Source organism: Leptopilina boulardi, unplaced genomic scaffold (assembly GCF_019393585.1).
Source record: "Leptopilina boulardi isolate dan_hultmark-lab unplaced genomic scaffold, ZJU_Lbou_2.1 LbouV2_266, whole genome shotgun sequence".
Classification (NCBI taxonomy): Eukaryota; Metazoa; Arthropoda; class Insecta; order Hymenoptera; family Figitidae; genus Leptopilina; species Leptopilina boulardi.
The window spans coordinates 59,098-79,317 of record NW_026137825.1 but is presented as its reverse complement, the minus strand read 5'-3'; the positions used below and the strand labels follow the sequence as shown (position 1 = coordinate 79,317).

The following is a 20,220-nucleotide window of genomic DNA, read 5'->3' as shown; positions in this document are numbered from 1 at the left end:
TTCACGATTTCAATTTTTCTTTTTTTTTGAAAGTTAAGAATTTTTTTTTCTAATTCAGAAAATATTTGTTTTGGTTTTTGCCAATTTTAATTGTTGAAACTTAAATTTATTAATTTTCCACTTTTTGGTTTTTCTAATTTGGAAAATATTTGTTTTTTCTCGATTTTATTTATTTATTTATTTTATTTTTTTGAATTGTTAAGAAATTTGTTTTGTACAATTCAGAAAATATTTGTTTTTTTTTGCCGATTTCAATTTTTGAAACTTAAATTTATTAATTTTCCATTTTTTGTTTTTCTAATTCGAAAAAAAATTTGTTTTTTCCCGATTTAATTTATTTAATTTATTTTTTTTCAATTGTTATGAAATTTTTTTTTTTATCTAATTCAGAAAATATTTGATTTTTTTGCCGATTGTAATTTTTGATAATTGAGATATTTTTGTTAATTTTTCCTTTTTTTTCTAATTTTGTTTTTTAACAATTTTAATTTTTGGAAAAACAAAAACAGAAAAATTCTTCTAATTTCTAAAAATTTCTTTTCAGAAATAAATAGAAAAAAATAACAAATAAATTTACATGACGTTAGAAAATATTTGTTTAATACAAAAAATTTTTATACATATCTCAACTTTCAAAAACTGAAATCGGCAAAAAAAAGAAACATATATTTTCTGAATTGTATAAAAAAATTTCTTAACAATTCAAAAAAAAGAAAATAAATAAATAAAATCGAGAAAAAACAAATATTTTCCGAATTAGAAAAACAAAAAATGGAAAATTAATAAATTTAAGTTTCAAAATTTAAAATCGGCAGAAAAAAACCAAATATTTTGTGAATTAGAAAAAAATTTTCTTAACTTTTAAAAAAAAAAAAAAAAATTGAAATTGAGAAAAGACAAATATTTTCCGAATTAGTTTTTTGGTTTTTCTAATTCGGAAAATATTTGTTTTTTCTCGATTTTATTTATTTTATTTTTTTTTTAATTGTTAAGAAATTTTTTTATACAATTAAGAAAATATTTGTTTTTTTTTTAATTTTCCATTGTCTTTGGGTTTCTAATTCACAAAATATTTGTTTTTTCTCAATTTCAATTTTTTTTGTTTTTTTAAAAGTTTAAAAATTTTTTTTCTAATTTTGTTTTTTAACAATTTTAATTTTTGGAAAAACAAAAACAGAAAAATTCTTCTAATTTCTAAATTTATTTTCAGAAATAAATTATAACAAATAACAAATAAATTTACATGACGTTAGAAAATATTTGTTTAATACAAAAAATTTTTATACATATCTCAACTTTCAAAAATTGAAATCGGCAAAAAAAAGAAACATATTTTTTCTGAATTGTATAAAAAATTTTCTTAACAATTCAAAAAAATAAAATAAATAAATAAAATCGAGTAAAAACAAATATTTTCCTAATTAGAAAAACAAAAAATGGAAAATTAATAAATTTAAGTTTCAAAATTTAAAATCGGCAGAAAAAAACCAAATATTTTGTGAATTAGAAAAAAATTTTCTTAACTTTAAAAAAAAAATTGAAATTGAGAAAAGACAAATATTTTCCGAATTAGAAAAACAAAAAATGGAAAATTAATAAATTTCAGTTTCAACAATTAAAATCGGCAAAAACAAAAACAAATATTTTCTGAATTAGAAAAAAAATTCTTAACTTTCAAAAAAATAAAATAAATAAAATCGTGAAAAAACAAATATTTTCCGAATTAGAAAAATAAAAAATGGAAAATTAATAAATTTCAGTTTCAACAATTAAAATTGGCAAAAACAAAAACAAATATTTTCTGAATTAGAAAAAAAATTCTTAACTTTCAAAAAAATAAAATAAATAAAATCGTGAAAAAACAAATATTTTCCGAATCAGAAAAACAAAAAATGGAAAATTAATAAATTTAAGTTTCAACAATTAAAATCGGCAAAAACAAAAACAAATATTTATTATATGAAAAAACAAATTTTTTCATTCTTTTTGTTTCTAATTCGAAAAATTTGTTTTTTCACGATTTCAATTTTTCTTTTTTTTTTTTTTTTGAAAGTTAAGAATTTTTTTTTCCTAATTCAGAAAATATTTGTTTTTGTTTTTGCCGATTTTAATTGTTGAAACTTAAATTTATTAATTTTCCACTTTTTGGTTTTTCTAATTCGGAAAATATTTGTTTTTTCTTGATTTTATTTATTTATTTTTTTTTTAATTGTTAAGAAATTTTTTTATACAATTCATAAAATATTTGTTTTTTTTTTTTAAATTTTCCATTGTCTTTGGATTTCTAATTCACAAAATATTTGTTTTTTCTCAATTTCAATTTTTTTTGTTTTTTTAAAAGTTTAGAAATTTTTTTTCTAATTTTGTTTCTTAACAATTTTAATTTTTGGAAAAACAAAAACAGAAAAATTCTTCTAATTTCTAAATTTCTTTTCAGAAATAAATAGAAAAAAATAACAAATAAATTTACATGACGTTAGAAAATATTTGTTTAATACAAAAAATTTTTATACATATCTCAACTTTCAAAAATTGAAATCGGCAAAAAAAAAAAACAAATATTTTCCGAATTAGAAAAACAAAAAATGGAAAATTAATAAATTTAAGTTTCAAAATTTAAAATCGGCAAAAAAAAACCAAATATTTGGTGAATTAGAAAAAAATTTTCTTAACTTTAAAAAAAAAAATTGAAATTGAGAAAAGACAAATATTTTGTGAATTAGAAACCCAAAGACAATGGAAAATTAAAAAAATTTTTTGATATCAAAAACTAAAATCAAAACATAAATGTATTTTCTGATTTCAGTAAATATTTGCTTTGGAAAAGTGAAAAAAAATTGAAATAAAATTTTTGAATTAAAAAATAGTTGAAGTATTAAAAAGAAAAACAAATATTACTTTTGTAAAACGTAAATAAATTTTTAAAAAATTGTATTTTTTTTCCCATTAAAGAAAGAATAATTTGGAAAAACAAAAATTGTTATAACTACTTTCTCTGTTTTCAGTGAGCCTTTTGAATGGCGCGGGTCTCAGTCTGAATTTGAATTTAGGCACGGCAATAACAACGGGAACCGCGCCAGTAACACAACAGCTGTTGGAACATTTGAAATTGAACTTGCGAACGACTGGCTTCACTGAACCGGCCGTGACCGAGATCTTAACATCAATTGCAACACTCGCCAAATATAATATTCTTGGTATGGGCATTGGTATGCCATCGGGTTTAAATTATCTTGGCACACCAATGGACAGTACAACAACAGTTAATGGTTCAAATAATAATGGAGGTGGCGGTGTATTTGGTCCAATTGGAACAGTACCATCATTGGGTTCAACATCGCCAACGCCACGCAATGCACTCGATCGTTTTGAGCCATTCGATCCATTTCGTCAGAATAATACAGCAGCAGCGGCAGCGGCGGCCGCCGCGGCAGCAGCAGCCAGTGCCATTCATCTCAACAACAATTCATTTGGCTTGGGAACAAATCAATTATCACTTGTAAGTAAGAGTCCTAATCAGACGGTACAGGTGGTTGATGCAACAACCATTAACAACAAGGAGACCAAGAAAGTAGATATAGAAATTGCAGAGGTTATAGTGGGAGCTATTCTTGGACCCGGTGGTCGTGCCCTAATTGAGATTCAGCACCTTAGTGGGGCCAACATACAAATCTCGAAGAAGGGCATGTTTGCGCCTGGTACAAGGAATCGTATAGTGACTATCACGGGTTTTCCAAATGCCATTGGCACTGCTCAATATCTCATCGAGCAGAGGATCAGCGAAGAGGAGGCGAAACGTGCGCGTCATAATGCTATTGCCGGCATGATTCATTGAAAAAAAAAAAAAAAATATTCGAGAGAGATAATTAATTAATTAATTATTCACAATCCTCTTCTTTTTCGTTTGCTGCATTCTCTATTTTTCTGAAAACGTGGGAAAAAAAAAGAAACAAAAAAATTGCATCCTTCTCATTCTTGTTTTTCTTCCCTAAGGCTCTCTTTCTCTCTTTCTATTTTTGCTTTTTGTATTTTTTTTCTCTTTTTTCTCTTTTCTTTGCAGAAATGTGCGAAATTGTCGAAAAAATTCGATTCCAGTGGAAATTGGTGCGAATTTTCTCTTGTAAAGAAAATTGGAAATTTTGCACAATTTCTACATTTTTTTTTTTCAAATTTAATTAAAATTAAAAATAAATTTTTTTCGTTTTAGAAATATACGAAATTGTAAAAATTAGAAGAAAAAAAAATTCGAAACGAATTTCGAGTCTATGTAAAAAAAAAGAAAATTCAAAATTTTGTACATTTCTGTTTTTCCTGTAGAAATGTACGAAATTGTAAAAATTCGAAAATTTTGGCACATTTCTAATTTTTTTTTTCTATTTTTACATTTTTTTTTGTCCTTTCTAGAAATGTACGAAATTGTAAAAATTCGATTTCATTGAAAATTAGTTAAAAAAAAAAATTTCGAATCGAATTTTGAGTGTAAAAATTATTCAAAAATTTTGTACATTTCTGTTTTTTTTCTATTTTTCTGAAAAAAAATGTACGAAATTGTAATTGTTTGATATTTTTTTGCAAATTTCTACATTTTATTTTTTATTTTATATTTTCTCAATTTTTTTTTCCCCCTCTGGAAATATGCAAAATAGAAGAAAATTTGATTCGGTAAAAAATTAGTTTAAATTTCAATTTGAATTGAATTTCGTGTCAATGTAAAAAAAAAAAGAAATTCGAAATTTTTTTGCATATTTCTACTTTTTTTTTTTCTTCTATTTTTAGATTTTTATTTTTCCTCTCTAGAAATGTATGAAATTTTAAAAATTCGATTTAATTAAAAAATAATCGAAAAATTTCGAATCGAATCGAATTTTTTTTTTTTTATAAAGTTTTTTCTGAGGAAAATTCGAAATTTTGTACATTTCTATTTTTTTTCTTCTATTTTTACATTTTTTTTTGTCCTTTCTAGAAATGTACGAAATTGTAAAAATTCAAAAATTTTGCAATTTTGTACTTTTTTTTCTTTTTTCAATTTTTTTTCTCCTTTTCATTTCTTTCCAATTTTTGTCTCTCTTTTTCTTTTCTCGCTTTTATCATTTTAACACACAATTCTTTCTTTTTTTCTATTTCTTTTGCTTTTTCATTCCCATTTTATTGGAGAATTCGAATTTTCTTATTCGGTGATGCGACAGGAATTTTTAAATTAGGAAAAAAAAATTCACTTTGAAAATTTAGTGGATTTTTTTTTTTGGCGAAAATTTGGAATTTATTTCAAGAATCGATGGAAATGAAATATTTTTACTTTTTTTTTTTGGTAAACAAATATTTTCTCATTATGTAAATTTATTATTTGTTTCTGAAAAGAAAATTATTATTATTATTATTATTATTATTATTATTATTATTATTATTATTATTATTATTGTTTCAAAAATTGAAATCGGTAAAAAACGAATATTTTTCGAGTTAGAAAAACAAAAAATTGAAAATTAACAAAATATCTTAACTTTCGAAAATTTAAATCGTCAAAAAAAAACAAATATTTTCTGAATTAGAAAAAAATTTCTTAACTTTCGAAAAAAAATTAAAATCGGGAAAAAAAACAAATATTTTCCGAATTAGAAACCAAAATACAATGGAAATTGAACAAATTTTGTTGACTTTCAAAAATTAAAATCAATAAAGAAACAAATTCTGATTTCAGTAAATATTTGCTTCGGAAAATGAAAAAATTTGAAATTACAGAATTCTCTTTTTTTTTCTCTTGATAATATTTGTTCGGAAAATAATAATTTTTTTTTTTTGATAAGAAAAATAAAACATATTTTTTTTGTGTTCAAAACTCAAATATTTGTCTCTGAAAAGAAAATTTGAACTTAGTGTATTTTTTTTTTTTATTGAAATCTAGAAACAAATAATTTTTGTAATGATAAAAGTAATATTTGTTTCCAAAAAAAAAAAAATACTTCAAAAATTTCAGTAAAATTCATTTTTTTTTTTAAATTAGCTAATTTTTTGCTTTTTAACATTTAAATAAAAACAAACTATTTTCTGGATTTAAAAAATAAAAGAACAAATAGCAAAAAAAAAATTCCTGTCGCTTATAAAACGGAGAAAAGGTCATTAAAAAAAATTTTTTCAAAAATTGAGATTTCAATTAATTTAGTTAATTAATTAATTAATATTTTTAAAATGAAATGGGAAATGAAAATTTTTTTTTTGAAATGAACTTTTTTTCTAATAATTCTCTTCCCCTGTGTGTTTCTTTTTCAAAATATCATAGCTTTGTTTTTATTTTTTCAAAAAAAAGTCACTTTACCATTTCACTAAAAAAAAAAAAAAATGAAAATTCACCAAATATCGCTCGTTAAAAAAAAAATTAAAATAATTTACCACCCGTCTTTGTCACCTATCGCAGCATCACTATAGCGCTTGCATTTGTCGCTACATTTTACCATTCATTCATCTCCATCACGGCTCGTTAACATTGATCTACTTTTTAAGAATTCGTACGTAAAAAAAAAAAAATATTATTACGTTAATTATATATATAAATATATATATAGAAAAAGAGATAGAAAGAAAGAAAGAGAGAGAGAGAGAGAAAAAGAGAAAGAAAGAGAGCGAAAGTGAGAGAAAGGAAAATAGAGAGAGAAAGAGAGAGAGAGAAAGAAATATCTATCTATATATATATATAATAAAAAAAAAACTACTACAATTGTTCTGTGATACACCACGATACGGGGCTTGATCACACATTTAATAATCACCAAACACACACACAGAGAGCCACGCATTATCACGTCTAGTTAGATGGATTTTAGATAATCTCTAAAAAGAAAGAAAAATGAAAAAAAAAATATAATAATAATAATAAAACGGGGACTGCGCAGTGAAACTGTCGTACGAGTCTTTAATAGCTTAGATTTTAGAAACAAACGTCTTTCAAATATCATTCTTTTTTTTTTTTTTTTTTTTTTTTTTTTTTTTGCCTTCCAACGAAAAAATCTGTCTGATTCACTTGATTTAACAAAAAGGTTTAAAATTTAATTTTCTTTACTGATTTCGAAAAAAAAATTTGACTAATTGAATTTTTTCAATGAATTCTTCTTTAATTTTAATAATTTATTAGAAGAATTTAATAATTTCGTAATTTACAATCTAATAATTTACAATTTAATATTATTTATTAATTAAGCTTCAGCCTTTCGGCCCAGAAGTGGACTTGGTTTAATTCAAAATTAAAAAAATGTAATTTACAATTTAATAATTTACGATTTTATAATTCACAATTTATAATTTAATAATTTATAATAAATTATTAATAATAAATTAAATTACAAATAAATAATTATTATGTATTATATTATAATACTAATAATTATATTTTATTGAAATAAATAATAGTAATAATAATAATTAACAAAGATTTATTTATTTTATAATAAAATTTATAAATAAATAAATAAAAAATAATTATATTTTGTTATAATAAATATTATTATAAATAATATAATAATATAAAGTTTCATAAAATAATAATTAAAATTATTCATTATAATATATTGAATAATATTTTTTTATTATTATTATTATTTTTAGTATCGTAATTAAAAATAATTTACAATTTTTCAATGCAAACAATTTTTTTTTTAAATGTTAACCATTTTTTTCTGTTTGAAGTCTGAAAGAAAAAATGACTAAAAAAATCACTACTTTTAAAAAGTGAAATTCTTCTTTTGTTTTTCGTTTTATTGCAAAAATACCACAAACAAACTTTTTGTTCTTGAAATTTAGAAAAGAAAAAACATCTTCAAGAATACGAATTTAACCTAGATTTCAGAGTTTTACTTTAGTATTCTCAAAGTCTGAATTATTGGAGAGGGAAAGAGAGAGAGAGAGAGAGAAAGAGAGCGAAAAAGTTGTTATCTGAAGAATTTTATTGTTATGGAGAAAAAAGAAAATGGAGAATCTTCAATATTCTCATTTTGATTTCTCGCGTCTCTTTCTTTCTCTCTCTCTCTCTCTACTTTTTCGTTATCAATAATTTCTTTTATTATTTATATTTCCTTTTTGAAAATGAAAATTTTCGTCATTTTCCATAATTGAAAAAAATTGATAAGGAAAACAATTTTCTCTTTGTTTTTTTTTTCTCGGAAAAAATTAATTTTCACGTAATTTTGTCGAAGTTTTTTTTTGTTTCTTAGGGTTTTGAAATGAAAAAAAAAAAAATTCAAAAAAAAATTTTTGCATTGAAAAATTAATATTTTTGCAAAAACGGAAAATTTTTCTTAACATTTCTGAGAAAAAGGAAATTTTTGTTTCTTTCAAAAAAAAAAAAATGTTTTCAAACAAAAATTTTGTACAACAAAAAATTTACAAGAAAAAGGAAATTTTCTTTCAAAAACGAAATTTTGTTACAAAAATTTCTAGAAGGAAAAAAAACCAATAAATTTCGATTTAAATTTTCCAAAAGAAAAATAGAATTTTATTTTGAAATCGAAATTAATATAAATAGTAAAAAAAAAAAGAAATGTTTTCTTTTTCTTTATAAAAATTTTAAAATTTTTGTTTAAAAAAAAAAAAAAATCAGTGAATCAGTCAATTTGTTTCGTGTGAATGTGAAAAATCTTTTTTTCTCCGTGCGATCGAAATGAATCGAAGAAAAAATGAAAAGAAAAAAAAAAGTTTCAATCTATATATATATATTTTTTTTCTAATCTTGATACTTTTTTTCTCTCTTATAAATACAATATTCTTCAAATAAAACGCGAATTCTTAATAATATGACACGGGAAAAATATATTGATATATAGAAAAAAAAAAAAAAAAAAATGCAATGCAATTTGAGAGAATATTTTTGCATTGTCAATGCAAAGAAGAAATAAAATAGAAAAAAAAAACTTGACAAGTGGAGCGATCAATTGACAATACCAAAGATGCACTATATGCAGACGGATCAGAGAAAACTCGATTGACAGAGTTATATATATATAGTACATATACATATATATTTATTAGCTGGCTGGACCGGCTGATCGTTTTATCTTTAAAGCACAAGCTAATCCCCGATTGTCCCCTATATTAGAAAGAGACATTTTTTTTCCATTTTCAAAAACTCTTCAATTTATAAAAAAAAAAAAATTTATAGGAAATAATTATTGTTTCTTATTTTCTGACGAAAATAATTTATTTGTTACTAAATATTTACTTTTTTGGAAAGAAAAAAAATGAAATTTTTACTTTTTTGGAAATAAAGAAATAAATATTTACTTTTCTAAAAAGAAAAAATAAATTGTAAATATTTATTTACATTTTATTGTAGGGAAAAAATAATTGTAAATTTTTATTTTACATTTTTAGAAAGAAAAAAATAAATATTTACTATATTTCGGAAAGGAAAAAGTAATTTTTAAAAAAGAAATTGTAAATTTTTATTTCCTTTTTTTGGAAAGAAAAAAAATGAATTTTTACTTTTTTGGAAATAAAGAAATAAATATTTACTTTTCTAAAAAGAAAAAATAAATTGTAAATATTTATTTACATTTTATTGTAGGGAAAAAAGAAATTGTAAATTTTTATTTTACATTTTTAGAAAGAAAAAAATAAATATTTACTATATTTTGGAAAGGAAAAAGTAATTTTTAAAAAAGAAATTGTAAATTTTTATTTTACATTTTTAGAAAGAAAAAAATAAATATTTACTATATTTTGGAAAAGAAAAAAAAAAATTTTTAAAAAAGAAATTGTAAATTTTTATTTACTTTTTTCGGAAAAAAATTTATATTTCCCCTTTTTTAGAAAGTTAAATAAATAAATTTTATGTTTACTTTTATTTTTTAAAAAAAGTAAATATTTATTTTTTTCCTTAAAAAAAATATTCCCTTTTTTTTGGAAAGAAAAAATAATTTTTTTTAAATGATTGTTACATTTTTTTAAGGAAAAATTTTTTTGGTAAAGAAAAATAAATTTGTAAATTTTACATTATCCTTTCTTTCATGAGGGAAAATAGAATTTTGAAAATTAAATTTTCTTTATTTTTAAAATTTTAAAATAATTTTTTAAAAATATTTAATTATTTAAAAAAATAAATAAATAAAATAATTAATAATTAATAATTAATAAATTTAAATTTCTCAAAAAGAGATTTTGGAAATATGGGAAAAAAATTTTGCTCTTTTTTTAATGCTTTAAATACCACATTCTTTGTTGTTTCTTTTTTTTCTATTTTTTATTTTTTTTGCTTCTCATTATTAGAGTTTATGTAAATGACAATTTTATATATATATATATCATACAATCGTACGATGCCAACTAACACTATATAAATATATTGTTGATGTAATAAAAAAAAATATATATATATATATATATACGAAAGAAAATGTGTTCGCTCCGCTTGTGCAAGATCCGAAAATATTTGTCATTGCCTTCAAAACGAGAGGAAAAAAAAAACCGTGAAGCCAATAAAATAATAATTATAGCCGATAAAAAGAATCAATTAGACAGAATTTGTTTTTTTTTTTTTTTTTAAATAATAATTACTATATACCTGATTAGCTAGAAGATTGTTATAGTCCCAAGCGCAATGTTTCTCTCTTAAAATCGTTAATTTTCCCCCCCCAAAAAAAAATAAGGGGAAATTTTCTTTTTTTTTTTTTCAAAGTATCGAGTTTCACTGATCGAGAGGGATTTTCTCTAAGTGATAATTAGAAGAAAAAAAAATCCGTGATTATTAAAGCTGCGAGGAGAGAAAAAAATAAAATTGTTGGAGAAAAAAAAAATAGAAAATGTTTACAGAAAGGAAAACCACAGTTGAATATAAAAATAGGGATATTTAGGGAAAATAAAAAAGCGTCAAAAAATTTGGTAATTAAAAAAAAGAATTAAAGAAAGCGCTGGCTCATCGCTCTTTAAATGAAGAAAAAAAAAAGAAATGACTTGTATATTTATAAATAACATTAATTCACTATAATATATAAATATATATATATATTATAGTATAAATATATTGAAAAAAAATAATAATATTAAAAGAGAGTTATATAAACTACGTATGGTATATATATTTGGATGTATATATTATATGTTCTATATTCGCCAAGACATTTTCAATTTAGATTATTATTATTATTTTTATTATTATTGAAGAGAATTCATTATTATGAAGTCTAATAATATATATATATTAAAGATATATAATTATCCTATATAAGATGTAAGAAATGTCGAGGTAAATATAATTAAAAAAAAGAAATGAGGGGAAAAAAAAATATAATGTTGACAAAATGAATATGACAGAAAACAAAAAAATATATATGTATATTAAACAATTTGCGTCCGCAAAAAAAAAAGAAATTAACGTTTCATAAATTCTATGAGGGAATCTTCTTGAAGAGTCAGATTATATTGTAGATTATATTGAAGAAAAGAAAATAATTATTTAAAGCATACAAATTCCATATATATATAGAGAGATATATAAAATATATATATATAAAAATATAATTGAAAAAAAAGAGTAAATAACAGACTATAATAATAAAATTGAGGATACAACTAGAGTGAACCGAATAAAATATATTGTTGAAAAATTTAATATTCGCATTTTTTACCGTGGGAGAGGGAATTTTGAAAATTGGCATTTTTTTTTTAATACAATTTCGAATTTTTTCTTTGAATACAATTCAAAAATATTTCGAATTTTTTAAAAATATAATTCAAAAATATTTGGATTTCGAATTTTTTTAATAAATTCGAATATTTAAAAATATTTCAATTTGGATTTCGAATTTTTTTGAATAAATTCGAATATTTAAAAATATTTCAATTTGGAATTTTTTGAATAAATTCGAATATTTAAAAATATTTCAATTTGGATTTCGAATTTTTTTTGAATAAATTCGAATATTTAAAAATTGAAATAATAAATATAAAAAAAATACGGATAAAATTAAAAAAACAACGGGCGGGAATATAATTTGAATAGAAAGAGATAATTGAAAAAAATATATGAAAAAAAATATATAAGGGAAAAAGTAATAATAATTCAAAGCGCAAAAATTAATACAAAGAAAATAAAAATATATTAATTGAAAATTTAATTATAAATTCCAGTAAAAAAAGCGAAAAATAAATTTTAATTTGCCAAAAAAATATAAATAAAAAAAAAATATATATATAATTACAAAGAATAAAAATAATTGAAAATGATAAAAATATAAATAATTCTAGTAGAAAAAGGAAAAAACAAAAATTAATTATAATTGCCAAAAGTATAATTGTAAAAAAATATAATACAATTATCTAAATATTATTGAAAAAAATCTAACTGAAAGAATTAGGATTGAAAAGAAAAAAAAACATTCGAAAAATTAAAAAAAAAGAAATAATTCACAAATACAAGAATCGTGGGGAAAAACAATGTAAAAAGAAAAAAAAATGAGAAAATTAAAAAAAAAACTAATATTCAATTTTTCAATAATGTTAAATTTCATTTTTGAAAATGAAAGGAAAAAAAAATTTTTCAAAACTATCGTTAGATGTTTTTTAGCTAGGTTGTTTATCGAAATTGACGTAGTAAAAAAAAAAAAGTCTGTAAGAAAATCGCTGTTCAATATAGTAGGTATATAGAATAAAATTAGATTGAAAGGAAAAAAAAAGGTTGGGCTCCTTTTTTTTTTTTTGAATGTGTCGACGAGCTTCTTTTTTTTTTTTAATCATCCAAAGAAGGGAAATTTGCGAGCAAAAAAAATTCGCTATTTTATCGTTGAATGGAAAAAAATCAATTTTTTTTTATCGGACTTGATTTTTGTCAATTGTTAATTAAATTTCCTTATTATATGAAAAAAATAATATTATTGTAGGATTTAGAACAGTTTTTCAAAAATCTTTCATCGAACGCATTTCAACATCCAAGAATTTAATAATCCTTGAGAGTGATATTTAAAATTTACGAATTTTTTTTAAATTCGTGGTTTTTATTGAGTAAAAAATCCTCGAAAGGTTCTTTTTTTTGGAAAAAATGGCTTTTAGAAAAGTAGAAACCAGAATTTTGGGTTTTTAATTTTTAAACTGTTTTAGTTTTTTTTTTACTATTAAAATTCTTGATTTAATTTATTTTTACTTTTTTTTATTATTATTTTTTCCTTGCGTAAATTTTTTTTTTTATTAATAGCAAAAAATTAAAAAACTATTTTCAGTAATTTTTTTTATATTTTTTTCTACATTTAGAAAAAAATATTTTATTTCTACCAATTATTTTTCTTCCTTTTATTGAAATTGAAATGATAATTATAAAAATGAAAAATATTTGAAAATCAATATTCGAGGATTTTTACTCTTTTGAAATTCGAATTTTTATTTCTTTTTAAAAAAACACGACAAATTGAAGGGGAAAATTTTTTTTCATTTTTTTTATCGCGAGAACCAGTGCTTTTTAGAATATTTCTATATTATAATTAATATTATATATAATATATAATATCTAGAAAAAAAAACAACTTGTAGGTGGCGTAGAAAACAAAAAATATTTGCGATTAAAAATAAATTTGTTCTTTTTCTTTCTAAACGGGTGGAAAAATAATTTTTTTTTTTTTATTATTATTATTATTTATTAAAGCTGTGATGGAATCGACGAATGGTCTTTTGTTTCCAATAAAATTTCTTTGCGCAGGAAAAATAACTTGGCACCGGACGAGGAGACATCAATGGACGTCTTGCTGGAAAGAAAATTTTTTTTTTTTTAATTTAATTTAATTCAAATCTTTTTTTTTTTCCACATCGATACGGCCCACAATTTTTCCAATTTGTATGAATTTTTTTTTTCATTTTACAAAAAAAAATAATTTTTTTTATTTAGTTATATGAATAATTTTCTTTTTTTTTACAAAAAATTTCTTTATTATTTTATTATTAATTTCCATTTTTTTTTACAAATGTAAATTATAATATTATTAATTTGAATTATTTTTATTATTTTCAATTATTTCCATTATTTTCAATTATTTCCATTATTTTCAATTATTATTATTTTTTTTTTTATTATTTTCAATCATTTTTATTATTTTCGATTATTTTTATTATTTCCAATTATTTCCATTATTTTCAATTATTTTTTTTTTATTATTATTTTCAATCACTTTTTTTTCGATTATTTTTATTATTTTTAATGGTATTATTATTATAATTTCAATTACTTTGTTATTAATTAAAATGATCAATTTCTATTATTAATTTCAATTAATTTATATGTGTGTGTGTTTTTTTTTTTTTTTGTTAAGAATTTATGAAAAATTGAAAAAGTTTGTGGGTAATTTTTTTTTACATTATTCACTGATTTATTATTATTATTATTCATTAAAATAACAAATTTCCGAAAATTTTTTGGAATATTGTAAAATTTTCTATATGGAAATTTGAATTTTTTTTCGACATGCTACCTGCAAGTTGTTTTCTTTATAAAAAAAAAAAAAAATTCTAGAAGAGAATTTTTCCATTCGTTGATGTAACAATAATAATTAAAAAAAAATGATGATGCGATTTGTTCAATGAAGAAAAAAAAACGTTATTTCAATGAGAAATAAAATTTTTAATTATTGCAACAAGAAAAAATATTTATATATGTTCAAGATGAAATTTCAATTCAATGATTTGAATTTATATTTGAATTTTAATTGACTTTATTTGTAATAATTTACAAATTAATTGAAGAATTAATTAATTTAAGAACTTTTTTTCAAATTTTATTTATTTATCATCGAATTCTCTCTTATTATCAAATAACATATAAATTCAAATTTTGAAAATTCGAATTCGAATTTATTCGAAGATTTACTTTTTCTAGTATAAATTCAAATTTTGAAAATTCGAATTCGAATTTATTCGAAGAAAATTTATTCGTAAAAAATAATTTCTCTTTATATATTCAAAAAAAAAATTTTTTTCAATAATTAAAATATTTTTAAAAATTTCTTAACCTTTTTTTTACAAATAAAGAAATTATTAAAAAACAAAAACTAAAAAAGGAAATTCAAATCGTTCAATTGAATTACAAAAATATAATTATTAACCAAAAAAGAAAGAAACAAACAAAAACAAAAAAAATTGCGAAAGAAAAGAAAAAAAATGAAATGCGAATAAACTGAAAGATGCAGAAATAGTTTTTTTTTTTCTAGTTTCAAGTTTGTTGAAAAAAAAGGACACAAATACGTAAATACGTATATGTAGATTCTTTAATCTTTGTATTAATTAATCATCGCAGGTCCGACGAGTTAGTCAATATATTTACATTTTACAGATTTAAAAAAAAGAAGAAAGAAAGAAATAAATAATAATAATTGAGATATATAAATATATATATCTAATGCGTGGTTAAATAATAATAATAATATATATATATATAAATATTAAATATAACGATAATTCTCTCGCAAGTGGCGAATTTATAATTATAATTATATAATAGGTTAGGGATCAGGGAAAAAATATTGTAGGAATTGCATCGGTTCGCCTCGAAAATTCAAAAAAAGAATAACAAAAATATGTGTGTGTGTAAAAAAAAAAAGAAACAAAACAAAAAAAGTGACAAAAATAATTGCGAAATCGTCGTGATAAGGAAATAAATAGTTTTTTGAATTCGACATACATAAAATTTCACTGAAAAAAAATTTAAAAAAAAACCACCTTTTTTTAATGATGATGATAGTGGAAAAAAAAATTAAGGTGGTTTTTTGCGTGTGTTTTTTTATGTGGTCGCAATTACTTGGCTGTGTGTGCTAGGATACATCATGATTCATGTTCCATCATCTCCATCACCTGACTCACGCATAAATAAAATATTTACAAAAAAAAATTTTTAAAATGATATGATAGTCTCCATCGAATCTCTATAATAGAGTTGTACACGAGACGCGTTACCAGAATAGAGAATTTGTTTTTTCAAATAAAAGAAATTAAATTTTTTTTTTTGCTAAAAACAAAAACAAAACAAACGGTTTTTCCAAGAAAAAATATTTTTTTCGCTAAAAAAAAATTGTATTTTTCCAAAAGAAAATATCTTTTTTGCTAAAAAAAAAAATTGGTTTTTACCAAAATAAAAAAGGGTTCTACAAAAGAAAAGGTTTTTTTACTAAAAGAAAATATTTTTTATTTGCTAAGAAAATGATTTTTACTAAAAAAAAAAAATTTATTTTTGCCAAAAAAAAATAGGTTTTTTTTTTTACCAAAAGAAAATATTTTATTTGCAAAAAAAAATACTTTATTTGCAAAAAAATACTTTATTTGCAAAAAGAAAGGTTTTTGTTAAAAAAAAAATATTTTATTTGCTAAAAAAAGGTATTTTTACTAAAAGAAAATATTTATTTTTTTAGTAAAAAATAGAATAATTTTGCTAAAAAAAAATATTTTATTTGCTAAAAAAAGGTATTTTTACTAAAAGAAAATATTTTTTTTTTTTAGTAAAAAATAGAATAATTTTGCTAAAAAAAAATATTTTATTTACTAAAAAAGAGATGTTTTTTTTTACTAAAAAAAATTATTATTGTCAAAACGATGGATTTTTGCACAAAAGAAAATAAGGGGCTTATGTAATTCAAAACAAAAAGAATACAATTTTTTTTAGCAAAAAAAAAAAATTATTCTTTTCAAAATGAAAAAAAAAAAAATTATAATCCAATGAGAATTTTGAAAATGAATTATTATATAATATTAATACTCTATTAAAATTGCTTTAGTGTGCCATATTCTGAGACAAGAAAAAGAAAGAAAAAAAAATAATATTATTACACTCTTGGCCCTTGTCTATTGTTAACGTTTGAATTATCGATAAATGTGCGTTATTAATTCTTTTTTTTTTTTTTTTTTTTTTCTCTCCACGATGTACGGGCGATTTTCTCTCTCTATATAACGGAAAATGTAAGTTTATGGGAAAGTGGAGATGGAGCTTTTTCCAATTTTTTCAAACTTTCACTCACTTTTTTTTTGGTTTTGTTTTTTAAATTTCTATTTATCGAAAAAAAAATGGGGTTTATCGTTTATCGTTCATTTCCAGTGCTGAACAATTTTTTTTTTTAAATTGACGGTTTTTTTTTTTCCTTTTTTTCGATTTTTACAATTAATAATGAATAATTTTCTTTTTTGTTTGCTTTTAATTGTAATTATAATAATAATTATTATTATTATTGTTATTATTATAATTATTTTTTGGCACTAATTTTTTTTGTAACAATAAATTTATATTTCTAAATAAAAAATTTCAAATTTTTAATATCAAAATTTAAATTTAAAAAAACTAGAAATAAAAAACATAAGCCAAATAAATACTTTTTTTTTCGAATAATTTTTACATTTTTTTTTTGTTTTTTCCAATAATTTTTCTTCCTTTTTTTTTTTTCTAACGGTAATTTTTTTTTCATTTTTTTATTTTTCTACTTTTTTTTCGGTTTCAAACAAAGTTTTTTTGTTTTTTTTGCTTTTGACAAGGAAACAATTTTTTGGACTGGAATTTTTTTTTTTTTTAACTGAATAGAAAATTTATTTGTTATTTTTTTTTTTTTTTAAGTTCAGCACTGATTCATTGACATTTTGATTTTTTTTTTTTCTTTAAATCTTTCGTCCCACTAAACTTCTCTGCTCAGTGATCGTTTGATGCAAAGAAAAAAGAACAAAAAAAAAAAAAAAAAAATGAAATTCAAATGTGATCCCGTACCAATTTTTTTTTTCTCTGAAAATTGCGAAAATAGTATAGAGACAAAATAAATAACGATGAATGCGGATGACATTTGAATTTTTAGAGACGAGAAAAATAAAAAAAATTGCAAAAATTTTTTTTTTATATAAGACAAAAATTCGAAAGAGAATTTTTTCGTTTTTTTTTTGCAAATATTTTCTTTTTTTATTTTACTATATTAAAAGATTTTAATGTCAAAAAATTTTACTTTTAAACCATTTTTTTTACAAAATAATTCCAAAAAAAACGATTTAGAAATTTTTTAAATTCTTTTATTTCAAATTTTGTAATATTTTAAATTAAAAAAATTACAGAAAATATAAAAAATATTTTAAAAAACTAAAATTGGAGAAAAAAATTTTGTTTTTAAAAATTGAGACTTGAAAAGTAAAAAAAAAATTAAAAACAATATTTATGAAAAAAAAAAAAAAAAATACAAATAAATAAAATTTCCCAAATTTATTTTTTTTTGACTCCACTTAACGAATTGCTTTGACGAGAGAGACAATTTTAATTTGCAGCGATCTGGACTCTTCGTTTTCCCATGAACTGAATTTCAATTATTCCAATGAAGACGAAATTTTGAAGATTTATTATTTACCCGCCTGTACATCGAGACACCAACCGGATTAAAACGATATATATATATATCTATAATAATAATAATAAAGTAGTTTTTTAATTGTTTTTCTTTTCTCATAAAAAAAATACAAAACGAGAAATGAAAATCTTTGTTTTTTTTTTTAGTTTTTAATTTATAAGAAAGAAAAAAAACCTCTATGTGACTTTTGCCAATATATATTTAATAAAATCAAATGTTAAAAAAATTGTCATTTTTTAATGACAGTTTTTGAATATAATTGTACAGAAAAAAAAGATAAAGAAATAGAAAAAAAAGAAAGAGAAAGGAATTTATTTCAAGTAAAAAAAAAAAAAAAAAATGGTGCTTTCGAAATACCTCTAATATTGCAAAGACAGGATTTAAATTATTATTATTATTGTTTTGTTTACAAAAATTTTATTTAACGCTCAATTTTTTTTTTTTTTTTTTTTATTCAGATATTTATAATTTATAATAGAATTATTAATTTCAGATTATTATTATTATAATTAGTAGATAAAATATTTAATGTATAAAAAAAAAAGACAATTGATCGGAAAATTGATCAAAATAGAGAGGAAAAAATTTTTTTTTGAAATTTTAATTTTTTTTTTTCGATTGACGAATATAATAAAAATCGACTTCGGTTGTAAATAACGTATAATCAAACGTTAAACTAGTTGAGAAACTTCCATTAGAAAAAAAAGTGTCGCGTATTCACAAAAAATATATATATATATATTGAAAAATCATCATATATTATAGACGTGTATAAAAAAATAAAAGTCACAAAGAATTATTATAGAGAATTATATTGTATTGACAATAGAGCGAAAAAAGTTGAATTTAGTTTTTTTCGGAAAAAAAAAATAAAAAAAAACTAAAATCGACTTTTAATCTGCACGAATTGCACTTTGAAAATAAAAAAAAAAAAATTAATTAATTAATTAAATATTAAACTAAGCGACTTCATACAAGCTCTGTATTGGAGGGGGAAAAGTTGTTATATTGTTGTGTGCGATGACGCCGCGTATATATTTATATTTACAAAAAAAAAAAAAACTTGTATTAAAATGAAAGGAAAAAATTTATATACATTTTAAGGATCATTGATATCGCATTTTTTTTTTCTCTCATTTCATTTTACACGCGAATCCGAACTTTTTTCCCTTTGGTCAATCTTTCATTTGAGACAATCATTTTTTGAAGAAAAAAAAAAAAAAAATTTTTTTTTACGAGAAAAAATGCGAGAAAAAAAAGGAATATTTCTTAAAATTAAAAAAACAAAGCAATTTTTTCGAATTTAAAAGCAAAAAAAAAAAAAAACAAATTGAATCAATTTTTATTAGCAAAATTGAATTTTGAAAAAGGGCAATTTTTTCAAATTCAATTTATTTGACAAAAAAAAATATTTAATCAATTTTTTTTTTTGGCAAATTAATTAAATTTTGGAATAAAAAGAAATTTTTTCTGAATTTAGAGAAGAAAAAAAAATTGAATTCATTTGACAAAAATAAAATTGATTTTTTTTTCGGCAAATTGATTCAATTTTGAAAACAAAGCAATTTTTTTGGATTAAAAAAAAAATTGAATTCGTTTTTGGCAAATTTTTTCAATTTTGAAAATGAAGCGAAATTTAATTTCGAATATAAAAGCAAAAAAAAAAACAAATTGAATCAATTTTTATTAGCAAAATTCAATTTTTTCGAATTGAATAAAAATTGAATTTATTTGACAAAAAAAAAAAAATTTAATCAATTTTTTTTTTTGGCAAATTGATTAAATTTTGGAATAAAAAGAAATTTTTTCGAATTTAGAGCAGAAAAAAAATTGAATCCATTTGGCAAAAATAAAATTGATTTTTTTTCGGCAAATTGATTCAATTTTGAAAACGAAG

At 20.4% G+C, this 20,220-nt stretch overlaps 1 protein-coding gene across 3 annotated transcripts in view; it reads left to right on the top strand.

The window, feature by feature from the left end:
* Positions 1 to 19,434, top strand: part of LOC127281431 (RNA-binding protein Pasilla) — a 36,326-nt gene extending 16,892 nt beyond the window's left edge. Inside the window, exons 5-6 of one of the 3 annotated variants that reach the window (XM_051305147.1) lie at positions 3,006 to 3,499; positions 18,244 to 19,434. In XM_051305147.1, coding sequence (XP_051161104.1) covers positions 3,006 to 3,499; positions 18,244 to 18,270 — 521 coding nt within the window. In that variant the 3' untranslated portion in view covers positions 18,271 to 19,434. Of the gene's footprint in view, positions 1 to 3,005; positions 3,992 to 13,669; positions 13,811 to 18,243 lie in introns of those variants that run through there. The other 2 variants (XM_051305148.1, XM_051305145.1) reach the window with 2 other exon arrangements.
* Positions 19,435 to 20,220: the final 786 nt, after the last annotated feature.